Source organism: Heteronotia binoei, chromosome 18 (genome assembly GCF_032191835.1).
Source record: "Heteronotia binoei isolate CCM8104 ecotype False Entrance Well chromosome 18, APGP_CSIRO_Hbin_v1, whole genome shotgun sequence".
Taxonomy (NCBI): Eukaryota; Metazoa; Chordata; class Lepidosauria; order Squamata; family Gekkonidae; genus Heteronotia; species Heteronotia binoei.
The window spans coordinates 47483792-47507515 of record NC_083240.1 but is presented as its reverse complement, the minus strand read 5'-3'; the positions used below and the strand labels follow the sequence as shown (position 1 = coordinate 47507515).

The 23724-nt window shown below is 47.5% G+C and overlaps 3 protein-coding genes across 4 annotated transcripts in view; 1 reads left to right on the top strand and 2 right to left on the bottom strand.

The window, feature by feature from the left end:
• NF1 (neurofibromin 1) overlaps positions 1 to 23724 on the top strand; it is a 249271-nt gene that overhangs the window by 143998 nt on the left and 81549 nt on the right. The window lies entirely within an intron of this gene.
• Positions 5592 to 8583, bottom strand: OMG (oligodendrocyte myelin glycoprotein). The gene is made up of 2 exons (XM_060259473.1): positions 8284 to 8583; positions 5592 to 7412 (listed from the first exon to the last, which is right to left on the bottom strand). Exon 2 carries the CDS (start codon positions 7404 to 7406, stop codon positions 6084 to 6086), a length of 1323 nt encoding a protein of 440 aa, XP_060115456.1. The 5' UTR covers positions 7407 to 7412; positions 8284 to 8583; the 3' UTR covers positions 5592 to 6083.
• EVI2B (ecotropic viral integration site 2B) lies at positions 17284 to 21511 on the bottom strand. Its single transcript, XM_060259569.1, has 2 exons — positions 21416 to 21511; positions 17284 to 18183 (listed from the first exon to the last, which is right to left on the bottom strand). The coding sequence occupies exon 2, from the start codon at positions 18166 to 18168 to the stop codon at positions 17284 to 17286; it is 885 nt and encodes a 294-aa protein (XP_060115552.1). The 5' UTR covers positions 18169 to 18183; positions 21416 to 21511.

Below are 23724 nucleotides of genomic sequence, written 5' to 3'. Positions count from 1 at the left end.
GTAACTGAATTGTATTTAAATTGTTGTTTGCATTGTTTTATTCAAATCATGGTATTCCATGTCTGTGAGCCGCCCTGAGCCCGCCTTTGGCGGGGGAGGGCGGGATACAAAAATAAATTTATTATTATTATTATTATTAAGTAGTCGACACGGCTGAACTCGTCCGGGAAGGTGTCCCCCCAGTAATGCATATAGCTGTTCGCCTGGATTATGAAGTACTCCACTCCCTCGGGATCCCCGTCAAACGTAGCATCCAGTTCCCGGGCTTTCCCCCATCTTCCCGGCCCTGCTGGGACCGCCGGGGCGGCTGGTGCTGCTAAAGCAGCGGGTGGGGCCGGGAGTGGTGGTTGTGGCAGGGGCAACCTCCCAGTCCCCCTCGTTAGCGCGGGGTCGATCTGCTTTTGGACCTCTCGCACCATCAGCGTCATGTTCGCTTTCATTTAGGTTCTCAGGTCTCGGGCTAGGGTAGATACCTCGCCCCACAGTGCTTCTACGGGATCAAGGTCTTTTGGGGAGGGTCCTTCCTCCTCGTCCTCTGACTCCGACCCCTGCCGCTTGTCATCGGGTTTGGGGGAATCCCTTCTCCTTGTCCTCGCTCGGCGGCGTTTCATTTCCGCTCCCCGGGTTCCCCTTCTGCACTGGCCTGTTGAAGATGGCCTCGTGGTGGAGTGCGGCCTCGTCCATTAAGGTGGTCGAGGTGCGGGGGTACCACTAGGGTGACCATAATGTCTGAAGGCCAGCCAGGGACACGTGGGGGGGGGAAACAGGAAGTGACGTCACTTCCGGTGACGTCATGCCACCACAGGAAACAGGAAGTGACATCACTTCCTGTGACATCATTTCCCCGCGTCACCTGCCGGAAATGGGAAGTGACATCACTTCCTGTGACATCATTTCCCCCAAATGACATCATTTCCCCCAAATGCCACTGCCGGAAACAGGAAGTGACTTCACAGCACTTCCTGTGACATCCCCAAAAATCCCCCAAATATCACCGCCGGAAACAATTTTGTTCTGAAATCCTGTATATACTTCATCAGTATATGGGATAAGGCACTTTCTCAACTCTCAAGGGGGACGCTCCCTCCCTCACTCCCCGCCTTCCCCACCGGCGGCCCACCGCCTCCGGGGCTGGCTAAACCGGGACCTTTAATGGTCCCGGTATAGGCAGCCCGGGAGGCGGGATTGGGTGGCCAGAACCGGGACATTCCCGGACTCCCGGGACGGTCTGGCCACCCTAGGTACCACGCTCTCGGGGTGATGAATAGTTCCTGTATGTGTGTCGTCCCCCGTAGCCTGGCCGGTCTCCGTTGCTCAGTAACGTACCACGCTGGGGACACCGGGATGTTGATTGGGTCTGAAGGCTCTCGGTCGCTGGGTACCTTTTCAGCCATCCGCTACAAAGTTACCTGCGCTGATAAACCTTCGTAAAGGATCAGTTCCAAAATGCCAGCGAAGGTTCATTGAAGTTCCCAAAATGAGCAGACTTAGTTATTTGAAACAAAGTTGCATTTATTGTATTCTCCAAAGTTACTTCAGCATGAAAGACATTGGAACTGATGGTTAGCATTTCGAGTCATTGGTATTTAACATTATACATCAAAGCATTCACATCTACCCCTAATTCCCAAAACAAAGGCTGTCTTTGCATGTGATACATTCCACACGACTCCCCCTTATCTCCTACAGTTGGTGGTTACATTTCTCGGCAGCAATGTCCTTGCTGCCTCTAGGGGGGAGGTGAGAATCGGCCCAGGAACTTTCTACTTCAAAGACCAGCTAACAACCTTTGATATTCCTGGGAAGCTACTCTTAGGCTAGCCTCTGCTTGGCCCCCCCTCCTACTACTATACTAATGCGAGTTAGTAAGCATATATCTTTTATTAATTAGTATGGTTAGTGATTAGCATTCAAGAAGAGTATCAGTGAACAGAGTCTGACAATAAGGATGCTCCTTTCTGGGACAGAATTCCTTTCTAGATATCAAGACTATCCAAGCAGGTTTCAACCCCTGCAACCCCTGTGTCTGGTGAGAGTCTCCCAGAGACCTGTTCTGCACCTCCCCGTCTTCTAGTGATTGCAGATTTCTAAGGCTGTGACCTGCATATGAGGAGGGCTCTGACTACTGTGAACCAAATACTCTTGGTTTTATGGTGCATTAATTGCACAGCTACGACTGCATACATTGAATTCATGTTCATCGGCCTGTGTATACCACTGGGGACTTGGGGAAGTGGACCTCATCTCAGTTCCCTCACCAGGGCTTTTTTTGTAGCAGGAACTCCTTTGCATAGTAGGCCACACATCCCTGATGTAGCCAACCCTTCTGGAGCTTACAGAAGGCCCTGTACTAAGAGCCCTGTAAGCTTCTGAAGGATTGGCTACATTAGGGGTGTGTGGCCTAATATGCAAAGGAGTTCCTGCTACAAAAAAAGCCCTGCCCCTTACCATGCATAGGGTTGCATCCAGACTAAATCTTCTGCTAAGAAAAGGGAAGATTTAGTTTCTGCCAAGCTTTCTTCCCACTACAGAGGCTAGATTTGCCCCTCATGCCATTCTTGAGGGTCCCCTGTCTTCCAGGAACAGCATTTAGGAGAGACCAATGGACAGTCAGAGGGAAGAGGCAGGGGAGTTCTGTTCTGCTGACAGAAGTGCTTGCCATCAGCAGAAAAATTTGAATCTGAATCCAATCCATTGCTGTGATGATCTGCATAGGGTTTTAAGTATTACAAATAGTAGAATCATGGAGTTGGAAGGGACCATACAGGCCATCTAGTCCAGCCCCCTGTTCAATGCAGAATCAGCCTACAGCATCCCTGACCAGGGATCACCCAGCTGCTGCTTAAAGACTGCCTGTGAGGGGAGCTCACCACCTCCCTCAGGAGCTGATTCCACTGTCAAACAACGCATCAAGCCTTCACAGGATCCTAGCGGATGGGGTCTCTCAGTTTGAGACAAGCTATGTCCTGGGGGCAGAGGATACATGCATGGGAACTGTTCACCCTGAAGGGACAAAAAGTACAGCTGTTTCGAAAGCAACCGAAGCAGGATGCTGCCCCAGCAATGGCTGTGCAATTTCCTCCGTTTCATCTGTGGTGAGGAAGTTTTTCTGTAATTTGTAATGTATTTTTCCTGCCCCAGCCCATGAAAAGCCAACTTTGTGAAGGACATTTCCCCTTGGACAAAACTCCCACCCACTGTAAGGGTCAAGCACTCTGATGTCATAGAGGGGGAAGTATAGTCAAGGCATGGCCCTGGGCACCGTTCATTTACAGCCCCTCTCTTCTCACATCCCTGGAGCCATCTGGCAGATGTTTATGGAATTGTCTTGCTTTGTTTTAGTACCAAAATCCCAGGCCTCTCTAGGTCTTATCTTGGTCTCAGGCTGGCGTTAGAAGGCTATGGCTAGGTAGAGGAAAATTACTGCTTTGCCCTTTGAACTCAGAATTCCAAACGTGTCTGTTTGTATCTATATAGCTGACTGTAACCGTATTTTCTTTAGTCTTCTCAAAGACAACGTCTTATCTGCAACATGAAGTTTCAATAAAGAGCTAACTTTGATTAAAAATAAAGCAGTCTATTCTTGAACTACCTGTGCTTGACGGAACTTAATCCCTGTTTGATACCTGCCAGTTTGCAGAACTCCCGCCAGAAGTTGGCAACGAACTGAACCCCGCTGTCGCTAATTACCTTCTCGGGGAACGAGTGTAGTCAGACCACGTGTTGAAAGAATAAGTGAGCTAACTTTCTAGCGGTGGGGAGTTTGGAACAAGGGATGAAATGTGCTTGTTTTGAGAAAGTGTCCACTACTACAAGAATTATGGTTTTCCCCTGCGAGGGGGTAATTCCACTATAAAGTCTAGTGACACCATCGACCATGGCCTTGTGGGAGATTCTAAAGGTCGTTTCAGTCACAGAAGTCCTTAGCAGAAGGCCTGGTAGTCTGGACCAAAAATAGCCACATTAGCCAACCAAATATTTCTTGGGAAGGTTTTCAGCAGAGGTCAACAGCCATCACCTCCCCCATCCTTTGCACCTCAGCAGAAGGTCCATTTAGCCATCATTGCCAATCTGTGAATTGGTCAAACCTTTCTTTAAAGCCAGCCGAGCTAGTGGCTGTTCTTGCATCTTACCCATAGGTGAAGACAAACCATGGATAACATCAGGATCTTGCCTGGCTTCTGAACTCTAGCTGTGACTGTGGACTGTGGCTCTTAATAGTTAAGACACCTAGAAATCTGTATGCAATGGGCCCTCTTCATCAAAGTAGCCAACCAAACATTGTGATCACTGACAGCCTGCTATGCAGGGATGGAGATCACTCTTGCAAAGGTTTGGGTATAGAACTCTGCCAGGAGAAGGCAAGGGAAGAGCGAGCCAGGATGCAGTTGTCAGGGCAACAAAGCTGTATCCCTGTGTTGTCATGGAGATGGAGGAAGCAGTATTGGCAAGAGGGGCAGTGTCTGCATGTGCCATTGGGGATGAAGGGCTGCTGTGCGACTGGAGAGATGGGAACCAGGACCAGTTGCTTCGGAACAGGGGTGTATTCCTGCAAGGGCACACCAGATGGAGAAAAAAAGGGGGAGGGGAGCAAGTGCAGCAGGTACAGGGTGAGAGAGTCCCCTAGTAGCTGTTCTTGTAGATGTGATGGAGACAGTACAGGAAGGAAGAGGAGCAAAGGTGCAGGACCCCTTCATCTCCACTCACTTTCGTCTCCACTCCACTTGTTAGGGAGATCCCCCCCCCCCCCCCCCCAATTATTTCTTCTCTGCCTTGGAGAAAGAATTGGGCCAAGTCTCTGGTTGCACTGTGAAGCATTGAGACAGTGATTCATTGGTTCTTCTGAAACTCAGTATGTGGTCAGGTCAGGGCAGCCCTCGCCTTGTCTCTCTCCTTGTGCTGTGGAGGGCACTTGCCAGTTTAAAAACTGTGGTTGTTGCAGATGACCTGGTGACTGCATTTGTGATCTCTCCTTACCGTTTGGGGAAATTGCTTGAGTGTGCGCTACAGGACCATATGCTGTGGTCAATAGCTTTTATGTCCTTATATGACTTCCTGGAGGGGCCCCGGACTCTGTAGAAGTTGGTTCTCCTTGAAGTGACCCCGCCTGTCTGTCCTGCTGGGTCTTGGACCCCCATAATGCTTAGCTGTGACTTTTCCCCTGAGTCTTGACATTAAACCTAACTGCAGAATACCTCTGCAATAGTTAAGTATTGACTTGCAAACCTGGGTTTGAAGTGAGTTTGCTAACCATGGCTTTCGTAGATGGGTATTTGGTGTGGCATCCTTGCCAAGGGAAGCCGCTTCCCAGCTTCTGTGCTTTCAAGAGGGCATTCAGGTCTCAGCAGGTGTCACTGGAATTTGGGACTATAATTGGATTATGGCAACAGGCCATGGTTAGCATTATCTCCAGGTGAAAGATTGCCTGTACACGTGCTTAAAGTAGACATTTGAAAGCTATTCCTTCTTATAAAGATGTTCTTACCTTAACACACATAATGTATGCATATGCATGCATGTGTACAGCTTCAGTTAATGTGCCACCCATACGCCTCAGAATAAGAAACAGTTTAGTTTTAGATGACTTTATTTTTCCCCCTTTAGTCCTTTTTGCGCATCATCTTTTATAAAGGACCAATACTTTTATATTACAAGACTCTCTGAGTAGCATGTCTAGCAAGGCAATACATGTATGATACAGGCCTTTCATATTTTTCTTTTCCAGATGTTTAATGACAAAACTTGATACATAAAATACTGACTTTGTTTTTATTTTGTGTGTGTTTGAAGAAAATTAAAAATGTAAATACAAAACCAGCACATTTCATAAAAACAATCATATTATTTCATAGAATTAGATTTTTGTGTTTTAAACTCAAATATAGTTAAGGTATGTAGCAGCCTGGTTATCAAGACATAATTTTGTGCAGTCTTTTCATTTAGGAGAAGTTGCTTTCTGTAAGCCCTGTTCCTGAACTGAAGCAGGCTTTCTTCTTGCACTTGAATCCCTGTTGGACACAAACATTTTTTTGTTCCACTAACTGAGGAGGAATAATGAAGCAATTATTCACAAGCACAAGCCCTTAGCCAGTCGCCAGGACCACCACAGTGAGTGTGATGATGAAGAATGGGACACCCTTGCAGTGACTTGCTCTGGAATTGCGATGAGGGTTCATGTTTGTGGCTGATTCTGCTTTTTTTACAGTGACGGTTGTGCTTTGAGGCCTTCTTGACTGGTTTGTAGGCATCCCACTGGTGATGCTCAAGGTCATAGGAGTCACGGATGTTCCCGCCAGACCCTTTGTGCTTGAATTCACAGAGCTTGTACCTTGAAGATGGATCGTCTGTGTGGCGGCGGCTGCTTCATAGGAGTTGAGCCTCTCTGTGCTCAGGCCTTCTGGATAGAGGACCAGCGGCCTTTCAGAGCTGCCAAATGCCACGGTGTGGCCAGCGGTAGCGCTGAGCATCCCCTCCTTTGTTCGGAATTGGCGGTGCCCGAGCTGGGCTTGCTCTGTTGTCACTGGAGACCCAGCAGTGCCTGCTGCCTTAATAGCCTTCACAAGGAGGTGGTTCTCCCCAGCTGTGGGGGCAGCCGAGGACAGCATGGCATGTTTCCAGGGAGTGGTGGCTTCATCGGTGCATATCGGGCCTGTGATTTTGGCACTGGTTTCTGCCATCCATTTCTGCAAATATGAGAGGGCTTGCTTGCTGTCCCTGCACGACCAGGGATTTCCATAAAGCGTTATTAGTTGCAGTTGAATGAGCTGGTCGAAAGCTTTGTCGGGAATGTAGGTGAACTTGTTGTTGTGCAAGTAAAGTTTGGAAAGGTGGGGGAGCCTCACCAGTGTGCCAGGTAGGATTTGCGTTAAGAAGTTGTTGGATAGATCCACTGTTTCGGTGTTGGAAGGAATGTTAGTGGGGACTGTCCAGAGTCTGTTGCTACTGAGACTGAGGAACTTGAGGTTGCTTAGTGTGTTGTTGATGAGAACGGCCCTTTCCACCATGTTTTCAGACACATCGAGGACCTTCAGGTTCCACTGGTAAGCCGTGTCCAGCTTTTGAAGGACCTTGATGTTGTTGTGTGCAGCATATATTTCCCAGAGTGACCGGGGCAGATTAGCCGGCAGGTTCCAGAGCTGGTTATGGGCAATATCCAGGGTCCTCAAATTGGCAAACCGAGTCAATTGGCTGTTGAGGTCTGCCAAGTGGTTATGAGACAGGTTTAAGTAGGTAATGTTGTCCTGAAGTCCGTGTGGCAGTGTGGTCAGGTTTCTGCCAGAACAGTCCACGTTTCTGTTATTTTCTGAGCATGAGCACACAGAAGGACAGACGCCCAGAACAGCTGGTATGAAGAAGAGAAGAGCCAGCACACAGGGAGATGATGCCTTGACGACCCGATTCTCCATGGTTGCCTGGGAGCAAATATATACAGAAACACCCAATTTATTGCACAGCTGAGGAATGCAATTTGGAGGGGTGATATAGGGAGATTTTCCTTCCCTGCATTGCTTTCTTTCAGCCAAAGCTGCATTTATGAGAAGCCAGTACAGAGACCTCCATCACTGTGGCATGGCCCTTCCTGGGCAAAAGACAGGGATTTACAAAAGCACTCTTCATCCTTCTGTCTGGCTCATCTATTCCTGTCTCCCTCCTTTCTCCCTCTGCTGCCAGCTCCCAGTGGCAACATTCTCCCTAAACTGCTCATCTCTTCCAAACGTTATACAAAGCCTGCTTTCTGTTTGCAGGGGTCTGAATCCCATGCTCATCTTTCGGTTCTCTCTCCCCCCTCTCAGTTTTATAAAGGATTGGGGGGGGGGGGGGTTGGGGGGGGGAGAATAACTGTCTAAAAGAATAGCCTTAAAATCCCTGCAGCAATGTAAACAGTCCTTTGCTGTAAAATGTCATAGCTGCGAAATAATTTAAGTCAGATATAAATCTGTCACTGTTAAGCCACAGTTCTGTACATATGTGCCATGACTGATCCCCCCCCCCCATTTCCCTGCATTAGATTTATTCCCCCCCATCTCTTCCTAACCAGACAGCAGGTCCATTTGACATCCACAGAGTGTGTAGCTGTCACTGCAGCCGGCTTGTAAAGCATTCAAGTGAAGATTATATTTCTGCCATTTAAAGATTGTTATTTTCATACTCACTCTCTCTTTCCCTCTCTCGCTCTCTCTTGCATGCTCTCTAGTCCAAAACTGTGGCAGGTATGGGCCTTAAAAGCAAGCAGGCAATGCGGGGGAGTGGGGGGGGGGGAGAGAAGCAAAGCCACAAACTTACCCTATTCCCTGCTGCAGCCTCAGTGCATCGTTCCTCTGAAAGATGGAGACGCAGAGGTCGGCTCGCTCTCGAGGGTAGCCACAGTTTGTCTGTGGGTTGTGCTTTGCCTCCTCAGCTGCATCGTACTGCCGTTTCCAGGGGCTTGGTAACCACCTGATCAGTGCTCTGTTGGAGGACTGCAGAGCCCTGTCGCTTGCTGCTGACTCAAATTTATCGCAAGGGGTGCATACTCGACAAAATGGGCAGGTTTTTGAAAGGAGAGTTTCCAAACTTCTCTTGGGGTGTTCCTTCTCTTTCTCCTTCCGTCCCACTCCCCTCCCCTCGGGATGTGTCTGGACGCATTAAGATGCAGCATGCGTGCCGGAGCTGTGCAAATAGTATCCAGTCTCAATTTTGGTGTGTTTGTAAAAAAACATGTATAAAACTTCAGCCCATGGGTGGTTTTCTGCTGGTCTTTGTACAATTCTCTGCCTCCTGTGCCTTCATTTTATAACCACTGTGACTTTCTCAAATGTTAATTCAGGCATCTCTTTCTGTGTTCCTTGATGACAACTGAACTATCACATTTTTTTAGTTGTTAAACAGAGTCAGGTAGGGAATTTGGGGCTAATCTCTGACAGGAAATTAGGGTTCACTATCTGAAGCTCCTTGGAGGATGGATAGATTTTAAAAACATGTCTGGGTAGAGGTGATTTTCTAAATCATGTAGTGTTGTACAGAAGCCCGAGGACTGCCTAGCCTAGCTGCCTGCCACATTCCAACCACATCCCTGGCTCACTACAAGTTGAAAGCCACATCGGCTCTGGGGAGCTGGGCTGCAGGGGGAACATGGGAGCTGTCAGAATTGCCTGGGTGATTTAAAGGACTCTTTTGTCAAAACAGCAGCCCTGTGATGCAGAGTGGTAAAGCAGCAGTACTGTGGTCTGAACTCTCTCCTCATGACCTGAGTTCGATTCCAGTGGAAGCTGAATTCAGGTAGCCGGCCCAAGGTTGACTCAGCCTTCCATCCTTCCGAGGTCGGTAAAATGAGTCCCCAGCTTGCTGGGAGGAAAGTGTAAAAGACTGGGGAAGGCAATGGCAAACCACCTCATAAAAAGTCTGCCGTGAAAACGTTGTGAAACGTTGTGAAAAATAAAATGAAAAAAATGATTCTGAACGTCACCCCAGAGTCGGAAGCGACTGGTGCTTGCACAGGGGGCCTTTCCTTCCTTTGTCAAAACAGGCTGTTCCTGCTGCTGCTGCTGCAATCAGTTCTTAATGACTTAGAAGCTGCAGCTTCACCACAACCACATTGAGAACTGAGGGCTGGGGCAGATGGTTGGGTGGTTTTTGCACAAAAGTTACTGTTCTCCCAAGTACATGTCCTCATATATGTTGGGAGGACAGCTCCTTGGGGGTGTTGCTTTGCTTGACCAAAAAATTGGATGTGTTTTGAAAGTGACATTCTCCACCCCCCCCACCCCCACCCCCGGTGCTGCTTGCAACACTCCCTGCCCCCCGTGTGCTTAACTGGCACTCCTCCTCCTCTCTTGGTAAGAGACCAGGCGTTCCTTTCTGACCTACTGCACCTTCTCCAGTCCATGCTGATGACACGACCTCCAGTCAGGCAATGGACCTAGTGTCATCCATGGCGACACTGGGACTCTCCCAACTTGTTACAACGCCCACTCACCAGGTGGGGCACACGCTAGATTTGATCTTTGCTGCGGGAGTTTTAGTGGACGGTATTACTGCTGAAGCAGTTCCATGGTCGGACCACTATGCCCTCAAGGCTCGTGTGGATGTCCCACCCCAAGCCCGTTTAGGCGGTGAGCACATTTTAGCTCTCCCGCGGAGCCAGATGGACCCAAAAGGGTTCCAAATGGCTCTACGGAATTCCTGGCCCCCTGGCGATTCCCTGGATTACCTGGTTGAGTCCTGGCATGACAGACTCTCCAGAGCCATCGATGAGATCACACTTCAGCGTCCTCTGTGCCCTCGCTCTAAGCTAGCACCAACCTGGAATTGCAGCAGATGAAATGAGGACTCAGACGGCTAGAGAGGCAATGGCGGTGTACTCAAGATGAAGCGACTAGAACATCTTATAGAGAGTTTATGAGATGGCAGTCAAAGCCACAGAGAAAACTTACTTTGCGGCCAAGATTGTGTCTGCAATTTTGCACCCGGCACAATTGTTTAACAGAATTCAGACCCTTACAACACTGCCACAAGGCAGGCCAAATTCTAGGGAATTGGGAGGCTTTTGCGACCTTTTTTGCAGATAAATTCTCGTCGCTCCGCTACGGCCTCTCCGTCACATTGGAGACAGTATGTGAACTCGAGGCCCCGTGCCTGTCTTCTGGTTCTGTTCTGGACCGCTTCAATACACTCAGCCTAGAGGAAGTTGACAGGATCCTCTCTACTGTGCGCCCAACAACTTGTGATCTGAACCCTTGCCCCTCCTGGCTAATTAAAGCTTGCCAGAGGGAGCTCAGATATCCATATGGCAGGGGTGGCCAACGGTAGCTCTCTAGGTGTTTTTTGTCCACAATTCCCATCAGCCCCAGCCAGCATGGAATATTGGAATATCGTAAATAGATCCCTTGTGGAAGGGCGTTTTCCAACACCTCTTAAAGAGGCTGTGGTCCGCCCTCCTCAAAAAATCGACCTTAGACCCAGCCAAATTGGCACATTACTGGCCGGTCCCGAATTTACCCTTTTTGGGTAAAATTATTGAGAGGGCAGTAGCGCTACAGTTACCGAGCTTTCTGGATGACGCTTCTGTCCTAGACCCTCACCAGTCCGGCTTCCGCCCAGGTCACGGAACAGAGACAGTGCTGGTCGCCCTGGGGGATGAACTCCAGCGGCATCTGGATCAAGCCGGCACTGTGCTCAGTTCCGCAGGGCCTGCAAGACTACCCTCTTTCAGCTGGCCTTTTCTTGATGTGGATTCTGCTGCACCATCGTTACAAAAATCTGTGAATGAGTAAGATCGGAATTTTTGAAAATGCAGCACCGAGTACGATCGCAGGGAATTGTTGGTTTTAATTAGATTGTTTTAAGGGAATTTTAAGGAAATTGTACAATGTGTAGATCGTTGTTTTATTATGTAATCTTTGTATTTTATATTATGCTGTAAGCTGTCCTGAGCCTGCCTTGGGGGGGGACGGGATATAAATTAAATGTTGTTATTATTATTTATTATTATTATTCAGTCGTCTCCTCTCCAAACTGCATATTAGGCTATTATGGAGTGCTAGACAGAGCCTGCAGGTCATTCCCATTCTGCCGACGCTCCACTGGCTGACAGTTTGTTACCAGCCTCCAGTTTATGATATCGGCTATCCTATGCAATGCCTTCCATGGTTTGGGCCCATCTTATTTGGGGACAGCCTCTCCCCCTGTGCTCTGTCAGGACAGGGCCTTCTGCACGTGCCAGCCTGCCAATGGGCAAATTCATCCATTGATCATAGATGTGCCCTCCTATTGTGGCTCTCACCTGCCTGAGATGGTCAGAAAGGCTCCCCGTCTCCTGGCTTTCTGCAGGACTGAATTATTCGAAGGAGGTTTTCTGCACAACTAATAGGGCTGCATTGTGCAAAATGGTTCACAAAGTTACTTACTGTGGTCCACACTACTGTGTGTAGCTTACTGGGAGTAGAATCCTATTATGTAATTTTTGCACCATTGAATGTGCCCTGTGAAGCTTTATGCTCTGCTCCAGTTCTTCCTGGTTGGTTCCAGACTTCTGCAGTCCTACATGGTTTATTGAATGCCCCATTTTGTTGATTGTCCTGACTTACTCTGTGTGATCCACCTCAAGTCCCTGTGAGAAAGGCAGGGCATAAATAATGTCAATAAATAAAAAGTAAGAATATTAAAAGTAACCGATAGTTCACTTGATCAGCACTGCATCAGGGTAGACTCTGGCAGGTGCACAGAATCGTGGAACTCTCTCTCTCCGGCTCTAGGCCCAAGGTCTGCTGAGGGCGCCAGGGATCCTTTCTGTTCTTCTGACAAAGCCCTGTTTATACGGAGGGAGAAGCTCTGCCATCTTCTCAAGAAGTCCAGTTTGGGATGAAGTGAAGCCTCAGCCATGGATTGCCCAAAACGGGTGCACTGTACATGTGATGCATGTTCCTGAGCTGTGCCGCTTGCCCTGGATACCCTTCCAGTTGGCTCAGCTGATGGGCACAATTGCCAGGCAAGTGTGGGCTTAGCAGGATGAATGAGCTGCTTGTGGGGGGGGGGGGGAACTGTGCTACTTTGAATTATGCTTCTTGGACTTTCTTGGAGCAGCTAAGCCTGCCTGGTGGCCTGGCGGCGGCTTCTGGCTTACATGATACCTTGGTTTCCTCCTCTAGATCTCTGGAGGGAGTGTGTGTGTGTGTGTTTGTGGGGGGGTGGGGCTGCGGGGTGTTCCTTGTCACTGCCTCTTGCTCCACCAGAAGGCCCTGGAGCCCGAGGACTGCAATGCCTGGTTCATGGTGCCTTCTGTTCTGTAAGGCTCTCATCAGTCAGGGCCAAGGTGCCTGAAGGAGCACATTCCCTCACGTGGACCAGCTTGAACTCTGGGGGCAGGTGACCAGGGCCATTAGCCAGAGGGAGCCTCCATGGTCAGTAGGCACCCTGATTCCAGAATCCCCTCTCCCGGACACACACACACACACGCGCGGGTGCACTCTCAGCACCTCTAATCTCTGTGGTCATTTTTGTGCTTATTCCAGAGGGCCTTTGGAAACTGGTCTTTAATACCCTTTTCAAACGGGGTATTTAATATTTAAGGTCATTTTTAAAATTATCCTGAATGCTGCTGGCAGCCACAGTTTTTTGTGTGTATCCTGGTGTGTCTTTGTTATAGTTCAGAGTGGATTGGTGGCTGTCTGTTTCTCTAATCTGTGTATTTAACTGTTGCCTTGGGGTATCCTTGGGTTTTGGAAAGTGGGTAGAAAATAGAGGAGCAGGGTTTAACCACTTTCCTGGAAGCTGCGCTGCAGCCCTCGGGCTAAACCACCCCCACATGTGGGGTGTGATGGAGTGTGTGCAACTCACTAAGTAGCCAGGCAGCACCTTGACTCTCACATGTGATTGTAGGAGTGCGGGAGTATTTTGAGCTGGGGACTTAACACCCCTTCCCCCCCCCACGCACACACTATAGTGGTTGGCACCCCACAAGAGATCACCTTGGATGAGCTTGCAGCGCCCTCCCCGCTGAAGTCCGTGGCAGGCTTCCCATGGTGTCATATACAGTTGCAGCTTTTTTGGGCCGGCGGTCAGGGAAAGAAATGGGAAATCATCATCTTCATCATCTTGTGAAGGACAGCTGTTCTTCCTCCAAGCAGCAGATGCCCCCAAACAAAAGTTTGAATACTTCTAGGAATGGATCTGTTGTTTCATTTGGGCCACTGAAGATCTGCAGATGGCTTTACACTCTGGCAGTTAATGCACAATTGGTCATTAAGGAATCGTTTTAGGAACAGATGCTGACATTTCCTGTTTCCCCCGCATTTAAACCTGTGATCCCAAACACAAGAGTCCTGCTGCATCAAACCAGCGGAGCATCAAGTCCAGCATCCTGTTTCCCAGAATGCTCCCAGAAGGCCCTACAGGCAGGGTATATAATGGGCGGTTTACCCTTCCTGTGTTGTACGTCTTAGTATCTTGCACTCAGCATTATAGTGCCTCTGTATTAGGAAGGGGTCTGTCTAGTTCAGCACCCCATTTCCCAGAGCAGACAGCCAGAGGCCCTGAAAGACCCACAAGCAGGGGCACAAAAGCCAAACTCTCCCCCCACTAGAACATGAACCATGAACCATCATGGCCATTGGTGCAGTCAGTCTTTAAAAGCCATCTCAGCTGATGTCCGCTGTAACATCTTATAGCAGTGATTTCTACTAGTCCATTATGAACTGTTTGAAAAAGTGTTTCCTTTTATCCATGTCTGTTGTGACCTGCCCTGAGCCTGCCATGCAGGGGGGAGAGCAGGCTAAAAATATTTTTTTTAAAAAACCCTGTCTTGATATTGTTAAAACCAAACCCCCCCTCCCCCCCCGTCTTGATATTGCTAAAACCGTAGATAGGCGTGCTTGTTATAAGCTCATAAAGCCTCTTCGAGACCCTGATGTGTGAATTGTGCATTCCCAGCATGTATCACTTTACTTAAGCAGTGCTGAAGGTACTACTCATTTTACTCTTTTTGGCTGCTGTTCACTCTGCAGTGCTGACGACCAGCTGCAGCCGATTCTTGCACATAGAGGTGTGACAAAATAGCTAATTAGCATCCACTTACCGTCTCAGATTCTGTCCTTAGGTACACTTGAGCAGTGTGACTGATGGAAAAGGGCATTCCTAGGGGGTGGTTCCATAAGTTATTCAGGTGGAAACAGGTGAAACAGGCGCACTCTGACCTCTGCTTGTAGGGTTAACGCTTAAAAGATAGCAGAAAAAGAAGGAAATCCGCCCCCCAGTCCTTCAAAACACAAACTTGGCACAAAGCTTATTTGAATCATGCCAAGGCATCAGTTTTGTAGACCTGTAAAATGAAGAGGAGCTGTTATTTTAAGACAGAGGCTTCCAAATGCCTAAGAGGTATATCTGAACTGGGAAACTCTTCTGCGTTCTTGTATACAGTATGTCCTGTATACAAGAACGCAAAAGTGAGTACACCCCCTCACATTTTGTAAATATTTAAGTATATTTTTTCGCGTGACAACACTGAAGAAATGACACTTGGCTACAATGTAAAGTAGTGAGTCTACAGCTTGTATAAATGTGCTGTCCCCTCAAAATTACTCAACACACAGCCATTAATATCTAAACTGCTGGCAACAAAAGTGAGTACGCCCCTAAGTGATAATGTCCAAATGGGGCCCAAAGTGTCAATATTTTGTGTGGCCACCATTATTTTCCAGCACTGCCTTAACTCCTTTGGGCATAGAGTTCACCAGAGCTTCACAGGTTGCCACTGGAGTCCTCTTCCACTCCTCCATGATGACGTCACGTAGCTGGTGAATGTTAGAGACCTTGCGCACCTCCATCTTCCGTTTCAGGATGCCCCACAGATGCTCAATAGGGTTTAGGTCTGGAGACATGCTTGGCCAGTCCATCACCTTTACCCTCAGCTTCTTTAGCAAGGCAGTGGTCGTTTTGGAGGTGTGTTTGGGGTCTTTATCATGTTGGAATACTGCCCTGCGGCCCAGTCGCCGAAGGGAGGGGATCATGCTTTGCTTCAGTATGTCACAGTACATGTTAGCATTCATGGTTCCCTCAATGAACTGTAGCTCCCCAGTGCCACTAGCACCAAACACTAGCACCAACATTGTTTTAAATCATTTTAAACTGTTTTAAAATTACTTAATTGGTATTAATTAATTGTTAAAACTTTAATTGTTTTTTTACTGTTTTATTGTTTTAATTTGAGCCGCCCTGAGCCTGCTTCAGCGGGGAGGGCGGCATATAAATCTGAGAAATAAATAAATAATAAGGGTTGTAGCAGAGTGGGGATCTGAGCCAGGGTCTTCTCCAGCACAGTGCCACAGTGGCTCTATACATTTAACAGATTCAAACTTTGCTCAGAGAAACTTCATCACTGGTTCTTAATCTCTCGTTGTGCTTAATTTTCGTCTGTGCGTGTGCACTTGTGTTCTCTTTCCCTCTCCCCCCCACCCACATGCACGCACGCACACCTGATGTTGGAGAGCAGAGAAAGTAAACCTCAATGTACCAGCTTCCTGTCTAATGTGGTGTCAGCCTCACCAGAGCTAATACCTCAGTAGGGCTCTTGGATTTTTATTCCCCCTTCACGTGCATTGCACAGCAATCCCACAGCAGCAAAGTGCTACATATAATAGTTGGAAATGGACAAATGAGCAGCACCATCAGAGTGTAAATATTTCATGATTTGCTTTCATCATTTAAAAAGAAAAAAAGCCCAGCACAATTTACAACATTAAAAAGAAAGAAAGAAAAAATTGGATGCTAAAAAATTCAACCTACATCTAAGTCCAAACAATAGAAATCACGAGTATCAGAAGCAATTTGGAATGCTTAACAACACTAAGCTAGCAATGCTTTTAAAAATGAACAAGTGTTCTCATTTTGCATTAGGCTGCAAGAGGTGAAGTTTGATGGGCAGTCCTGAATGTGGGCATAGCCGCCAAGAGTGCCCTGCCCTGTGCACCCCAAGGCAGAATTTCAGGAACCCATGAGTGGTTGTCGTGTTCCTTAGTGAGTAAGTCCCACACCCCAGGGAGTGGCAAAGTGTGCAAACACTGGCCATCCTTGCAGTGCGACGGACTTTGTCCCATGTCCCCCTCCCCATCATGACAGTGGGCACTGCAGCAGGTGGCGAGTATCTGCTGTGATGTGCAAATGCTGTTGAACCATTTGGGAACAGTGGCCATCATGCAGTTGAATTCATCCTGCATGTGAACGGAGACGTTGCCCAGAAAGTCTGATGTGGCTGTGCTTAATGTCAAAAAGAGGAAGAAGTGACATGCTGAAAGGGGGTGGGGATCAAGTCCTTTTAGTGTGCTGAAGTCCATCATAGTAGTAGCACAGATAAATTGCATGCAGCAGGTCAGGAAAGATACAAACCAGTTTGAGAGGGTTCAGGGCAGATAATTCGCAAAGACAAAAAGGCTCCTTTAAAAAAAAAAAGTACATCTTGGTCAGCAAGTGAATAAAATAGGAGGAGCAGAAGTGTGCTAAAGATACAAATCCCAGCCGCTGTCAGCCGTGGCAGTTAAGGAGAACCTCCATGATCAGAGTAGGATGGCTTTTCATATGGGTTGGCAAGGGTAGGTGGCAGCTGCAGGTGTGCCTTCTGGAAGCATCTGGCTGGCATTTCACTGGAAACCGGGTACAGGAATTCTGGTCTGACCCTGCAGAGCTCTTTTAATGTCCAAGTAAGCAACAGTGCAAAAAGCTACAGGCAAACAGTAGTTAAAGGTTTCGTTTGCTTTTCTGCTGGTTCATTTTGTTTCTGAAAGGAGGACATGGAGTTTGTCATGGAGTCTGGGCTTAGAAAAATTCTTCAGGTGGTGGAGGAAGCAACGAGCAATTGGGCGGTACTGAACATAGAGTCTCTTCAGGTGACTGCAGTGGAAGGGACCCGGTGTTTGGGCAGAGGTCCTTGCTACTTTCTCCAGTCCAGCTGGGTGGAGGGGGCAGATCAGCCGGTTCCGGCAAGAGATCATCGGACTGGAGTGGAATGTCAGTCAAGCTGCCTGGTCCATCCGAAATTGGAGTCTGCAGGCTTGCTGAAGAAGAGATTGAATTCTCTGTTGCTGTGTAGCTTGACTGGCTGTTCCTTTTATCTGCACCATTTGCAGACGGATCATCCAAGCTTTGCCCTGGTTCAGACAGCTGTCCCTCAGCATTTTCCAACAGCAGCGTGTTCTTGTTAAACTTCCAAGGCAAGACAGAGAGGACGGAAGCACGCTTTGAGCTTTGCATGGGGTCTTTGTCTGTGGTAATTTCTAGCATGTCTCCATCTGCAAATGGGGAACGGCCAGCCCAGTGGGGATCCACTGAACCTCTCCTCCTCAACCTCTTCCACAAGAAGATGCCGACAATCGCTACTATCATAGTCATCAAGATGATACCAACTAACACTGCCCCTATTAAGTGCCCATCGTGGAGTTTTTTTCCTTGTTCTGTGGTAACCATGGGTGTAGCACTGGTCACTGGTAGCCCTTCATTTTTGGCAGGATCTCTGTGTTTGCTAGGTGGAGGTGAATAACTGAAGGGTTGGGTCATGGGGTCAATTCTGACAGTGGTAGGTGTCTGGAAAGTGGCTGGAAGTGAAGAATTTGACAGTCCCTTGATCTCAGCAGAGAGAGGGCTACACCACAGTTGTCCGTAGAAGTAAATAAGAACAATGGGATTGGTGCCCATTTTCATCATATGCTGGCAACTCTTCTGTAGTTGGTAAAATAAAAAAGGCAGTTAGTTTCCAGACTACTAATTGGTGTTCTCTCAAAGTGTATCTAGTGGGATGTGCCTTGTGTGGGTCTTGGGGACAGCAGCGGTTCAGCACACAGAACGGAGCAGAGGAAGGTAATTGACCTTGAATCAATTGTCTCCCATGGCTGGCAGTGGATTTCCAGGGACTTGGGTGGAGAAGGGTCTTCCCCAGCATCCTGTACTGGAGCTCCTTTACTTGTGAGTGACAGAGGTTGAGCCTGCAGAGTATTATGCCTGAGCCCCTCCCCTAGAGGAATTCAGCCCTTCCCTGAAGAAACAATTCTTGTTTCCAGTGTGAGGGATATGAGGAGTCTGAATTGTAAAATATAATTTTTTCCCCAAGAAACTTCCAAATATGTAACCTAATAAGCATATCTGGGAACTTGGCATAGATTCTCCTCCTGCCCCTCTCTGTGTCCAGTGTGAAGATTATTTTGGGTGTGGGAGGGAATTGGCTTAGTTTGTCAGGCCCTCAAATGAATCATAGAATCATAGTTGGAAGGGACATCTAGGGTCATGTAGACCAACCCCCTGCACAATGCAGGAAACTCACAAACACTTCCCCCTAAATTCACAGGATCTTCATTGCTGTCAGATGGCCATCTAGCCTCTGTTTAAAAACCTCCAAGGAAGGAGAGCCCACCACCTCCCGAGGAAGCCTGTTCCACTGAGGAATCACTCTAATGGTCAGGAAGTTCTTTCTAATGTTGAGCTGGAAACTCTTTTTATTTCATTTCAACCATTGGTTCTGGTCCTACCTTTCAGGGCCACAGAAAACAATTCCACACCATCCTCTATATGACAGCCCTTCAAGTACTTGAAGATGGTGATCCTCTCACCTCTCCAGGCTAAACATCCCCAGCTCCTTCAACCTTTCCTCATAGGACTTTGTCTCCAGACCCCTCACCATCTTCGTTGCCCTCCTCTGGACCCGTTCCAGCTTGTCTATATCCTTCTTAAAATGTGGTGCCCAAAACTCAACACAATACTCCAGGTGAGGCCTTACCAGACCAGAGTAAAGCGATACCATCACATCTCGTGATCTGGACACTATACTTCTGTTGATACAGCCCAAAATTGCATTTGCCTTTTTAGCCACCACATCACACTGTTGACTCATGTTAAGCATATGATCCACTGAGACCCCTAGATCCTTTTCGCACATACTACTGCTAAGACAAGTCTCCCCCATCCTATAACCATGCATTGGGTTTTTCCTACCTAAATGCAGAACTTTACATTTATCCCTGTTAAAATTCATTTTGTTGATTTTAGCCCACTTTTCCAGTCAAGGTCATTCTGTATCCTGTTTCTGTCTTCTTCTGTGTTTGCAACCCCTCCTAATTTCTTATCATCTGCAAATTTAATAAGCATTCCCTCTATTCCTTCATCCAAATCATTGATAAAGATGTTGAACAAAACAGGTCCCAGGACAGATCCTTGACGCACTCCACTTGTCACTCCTCTCCAAGAGGATGAGGACCTTAAATGGTATGGGAGCGGAAACACTGGGAGGAGTTTAAATGGTATGGGAGCGGAAATGGGCAAAGCAGCTGGGTCCCAGCAGTATTTACTAGACTTCTGATATACTTTCTTCCCCTGAATGAGAGCTAAAGGCATACTGGAAAAAATTTCTTTTAAAGCCTGACTGTGTGAAAACCAAATTCAAGTCCAGTGGCACCTTTAAGATCAACAAAGTTTTATTCAGGGTGTGAACTTTTGTGTGCATGCACACATCCTTAGGCAGAATGGAATGGAAACAGATCAGTCTTACATATGGACGTGTGAAAACCCTGCACTTGTTCCTCCTCTGAGCATGTATTCCATGTCTCTGCATCTGAGGTGACTGAATGATCTAATCACACCTGCTGCAGCGAGAAGCAGAAGCATCCTGTGCCCCGCCTTCCCTCAGCAGAGCCTGACTGGAAGGAGACCAGAACAGGCAAGCATGCAGAGGTGCAACAGGCAGCCTTTGTGGATATGGAGCATTTAATTGAGTTGTTTCTAATGAGATATAGTGCTGGGACTGGGGGGAGCAGACCAAGAGGGTTGTGTTTTGGGGCCTGTTCTGTAGTATAAAGCATGGACAGACAATAGTTTTCCCAGGCGAATGAACATACACATGAAGCTGCTTCCTGTTGAGTCTACCCTTGGTTTGTCAGGGTCAGTGTTGCCTTCATAGACTGACAGCAGCTTTCCAGGGATTCTTTCCTATCGCCTGGTCTTTTAAATTAGGAAAACTGGAGATTGAACCTGGGACCTTCTGCATGCAAAATAGCTCCTTTGCTCCTGAACCTCAGCCCCTCTATAGCGCTTTGAAGGCCTTTGGAGACCAACTTAAAAAAAATCATTAAAAATCTGTGGGCATTTTGATTTTGTCAATATTAGTAACAGTAGAAGTACCCAAAATGTATACTAGCTGTTCCGAATAATATATTTATTGAAGACTTTCTATTATTCATTTAATTGGCTACGTACAGAATTTTATTAACAGGTGTGAGGTAGTGAAACCTGCCACTACATACAGAAGTAAATACCTGTATATGTAGATACATTCAGGTAATAATTTAAAAACAATCAGAATTTGGACTGCTTTCTGGGAAAGCTTATTTCTGTCATGTATAGTACACCTGACTCATCTCTCTTGTTCTCATCTTCTAGTTGAACTGAAATATCATTCCAAAGACCGTTCATAGCTCTGCATTTTCTATTAATCACTCACTTTTAGCCCAGCTTCCTTTAAAAAGCTCAGCAGTGAACTGCCACCTCCTCCATTTTACCCTTGTAGGCCTTGTTGATGCTCAGCTAGTGAGCTTCATTGCAAGTTGGGGATTTGAACTTAAACTTCAGTCTGGTACTGCACCTACCCCCCCCCCCCCCTCTCTGTGTGTGAGCAGTGGAACGTTTGCTGTTGGTAGTCACTAGCAAAAGGGCAGATGCCAGTGCTGCATTAGACTTTAATCAGAGACTTGACAAATCACTCCTTTTAATGCATCAACTTTGAGCACAGTAGAAGAGGAAACCCCAAAACAGCCTTTCAGTATCCAAGCTCCTTTAACTGTGTGGTGTTGCAGAGCATGCAACTTTGAATTGTAGGCAAGCTCTGTGGTATTCCACAGCAGTCTTGCAACTTCTAGCACTCGCTGGCCTTTTTCTACCAAAAGAAGCAAAAGAAAATATCTCTTACCTGAATGATAATGTCTCCTGTACTAACCAGCTTCTCATTTCCAAGTTCACATTTTAGTATTTCAGGAGCAAGGAAGTGAGCACGCAGCAAGAGTGCTAAATGGTGGGTGGCTCTCACATTGCAGAAGGATACTATTTTCATATAAAGAGGAAGTGTGTCGCCCTTTGGTGAAGGAAGTATCAAGTCGAGAGATGACTTGAGACTCCGGGTGTTGGTGTTTGTTTGCCGTGGGGGCAACACGGTCTTTGGGGAAGGGTTCTCGGTTGCTGATATCAGTTGTGGGAGTGAATACATGCATGGTGGTGGAAAGTGCTGTCAGGTCTCAGTTGACTTCGGGCAGCCCTGGAGTGTTTTCAGGGCAAGAGACATCCAGAGGTGGTTGGCCATCGCCTGCCTGCCTCTGTGTAGCGATCCTTGGAGGTCTCCCATCCAAATACCAACCAGAGCCAACCCTGCTTAACTTCTGAGATTTGATGAGGTCAGGTCAGGAAGAATATATATCAACACGTGTATGTATGTGTGTGTGTGTATATATATATCTCCACTTGAATCAGTAAATGGAGAGTCAATTGAATACTGTTTTGGTATCTAACTTATGTGTTAGCTCAGTGAAATCACATATTCACTTTTTTCTAGTGGTATGCTGGGTTTTGGAGCTAAAGATTTCTCATTGGTCTGGCATGCATGTAATTAATTATTCTCTTAAACATGGTTAGAAAATCAGGAACAGACCATGAAATTCTGGGTTCGCCCAACTTTCCATAGTAATGGCTAATGCTTATTTCAGACAATTAACATCAATCAGGTATTTTCCAAGTCAGGGCTTTTAAGTTTGCTTTGAAATGTCGATTCCAGTAGTGGTCGTGACAGGAATCCTGGTGAGCAGTGAGCATGGTAGAAGCTCTTGGGAAATTAGCACAGAGGGGAGGAGCAGGAGGGGGGGTGCAGTCCTGCGGTCCTCTTCTCTTCTGCAGATGGCAACCCACTGTCCGTGGCAGTAGCCGGTAGCGTGCTGGTTCAGGCATTCAGAGCCTCTGTCTGTTGGCTTAGCTCACAAGGCAACTAGACCTGCTTTTCTGGTGCAGAACCTTCCTGTAAACTGCCCTCATAACAAAGGATGGCTGGAAATGAATGTGGGCAATGGACTTCCATATGTTTGTTTAGATATTTTCTCCCCAGTGGGAATCCGGGAGTCCAAAGTGGCTCTCAAGATCTTCCTCCTTCCCCCCATTTCATCTCCACAACCACTCCGTGAGGCCAGGAGAGAGGGTGTGGCTGGCCTGAGGCCTCCCTCTGAGCTTCCCATGCAGAACGGAGAATTGAGCCCAGGTCTCCCAGGTCCTGGTGTAGCACACTAACCCCTGCATGGTCTCAGCTGGGTGGTTTCTTATTCGAGCACAGACGGTGGCTTCCTCTTTCTTGAGAAGATGGGGTGGTCATGCCAAGGTCTTCCTTGGCTGACCAGCCTCTTTTTTTAAAGAATGAAGAGGCATCATCAGCTGGCTGGATTGTTTGCACTTCCTATTTACTAGCAACTAATGTTAAGAAGGGAAGAAGCAGGACAAGTTAGCTGTAAGGGTGCCATAGAAACATAGAACTGGAAGGATCATGTAGTCCAGCCCCCTGCACAGTGCAGGACATTCACAGCTACCTTCCTCCTCCACTGCCCCCTGCTCTGTGCCCAGAGGAAGGCAAAAAAACTCCACAGTTCCCTCTTTCCCAGGAAGACAGAGAGGAAGGAGGAAGCCAGAGCTAGGCCTCAGGTAGGTGGGTCTCCTTTCCCCATTTTATTCTCAGCAGCAGGTTAAGTGGAGAGAGAGAGATGTTATTGGCCAATGGCAAGCTTCGTGACAGAGTGGGGATTTGAATCTGGGCCCACCACTGCCTGGTCTGTCCTTCTAAACTACACTCCACAGCACTACTCTGAGGCCTTGGTTCCAAGGACATCCCTTCAGGCGGTTTATAGGAGCTAAGGCCACAGGGGTAAGGGGATTTCGAGCTTGGGGCTTGACTGTTTGTGAGGCTGGTTTCCTCCCTGGTTTTGTCTGCTAAATAGCATTAACAAGCCACTGACGACCTTGGATGCATTTCCATATGACATGAGCAATTCCTGTAGTGGCTGTCAGCCTGTGAGGTAACCATGAACAGGAAGCGCTGTGTTCCTGTGTGGTTGTGAGTGGGTGTTGTGTAGCTCTGAGTTCTTCCTGGTTTCCAAGGGAAATTCACTGTTCCACTTGCTGTTTGGCTCCTCATTTTTTTTTAAAAAAATAGATGAATAAAAACTGTTGCCCAGCTGCTCAGTGTGTTTT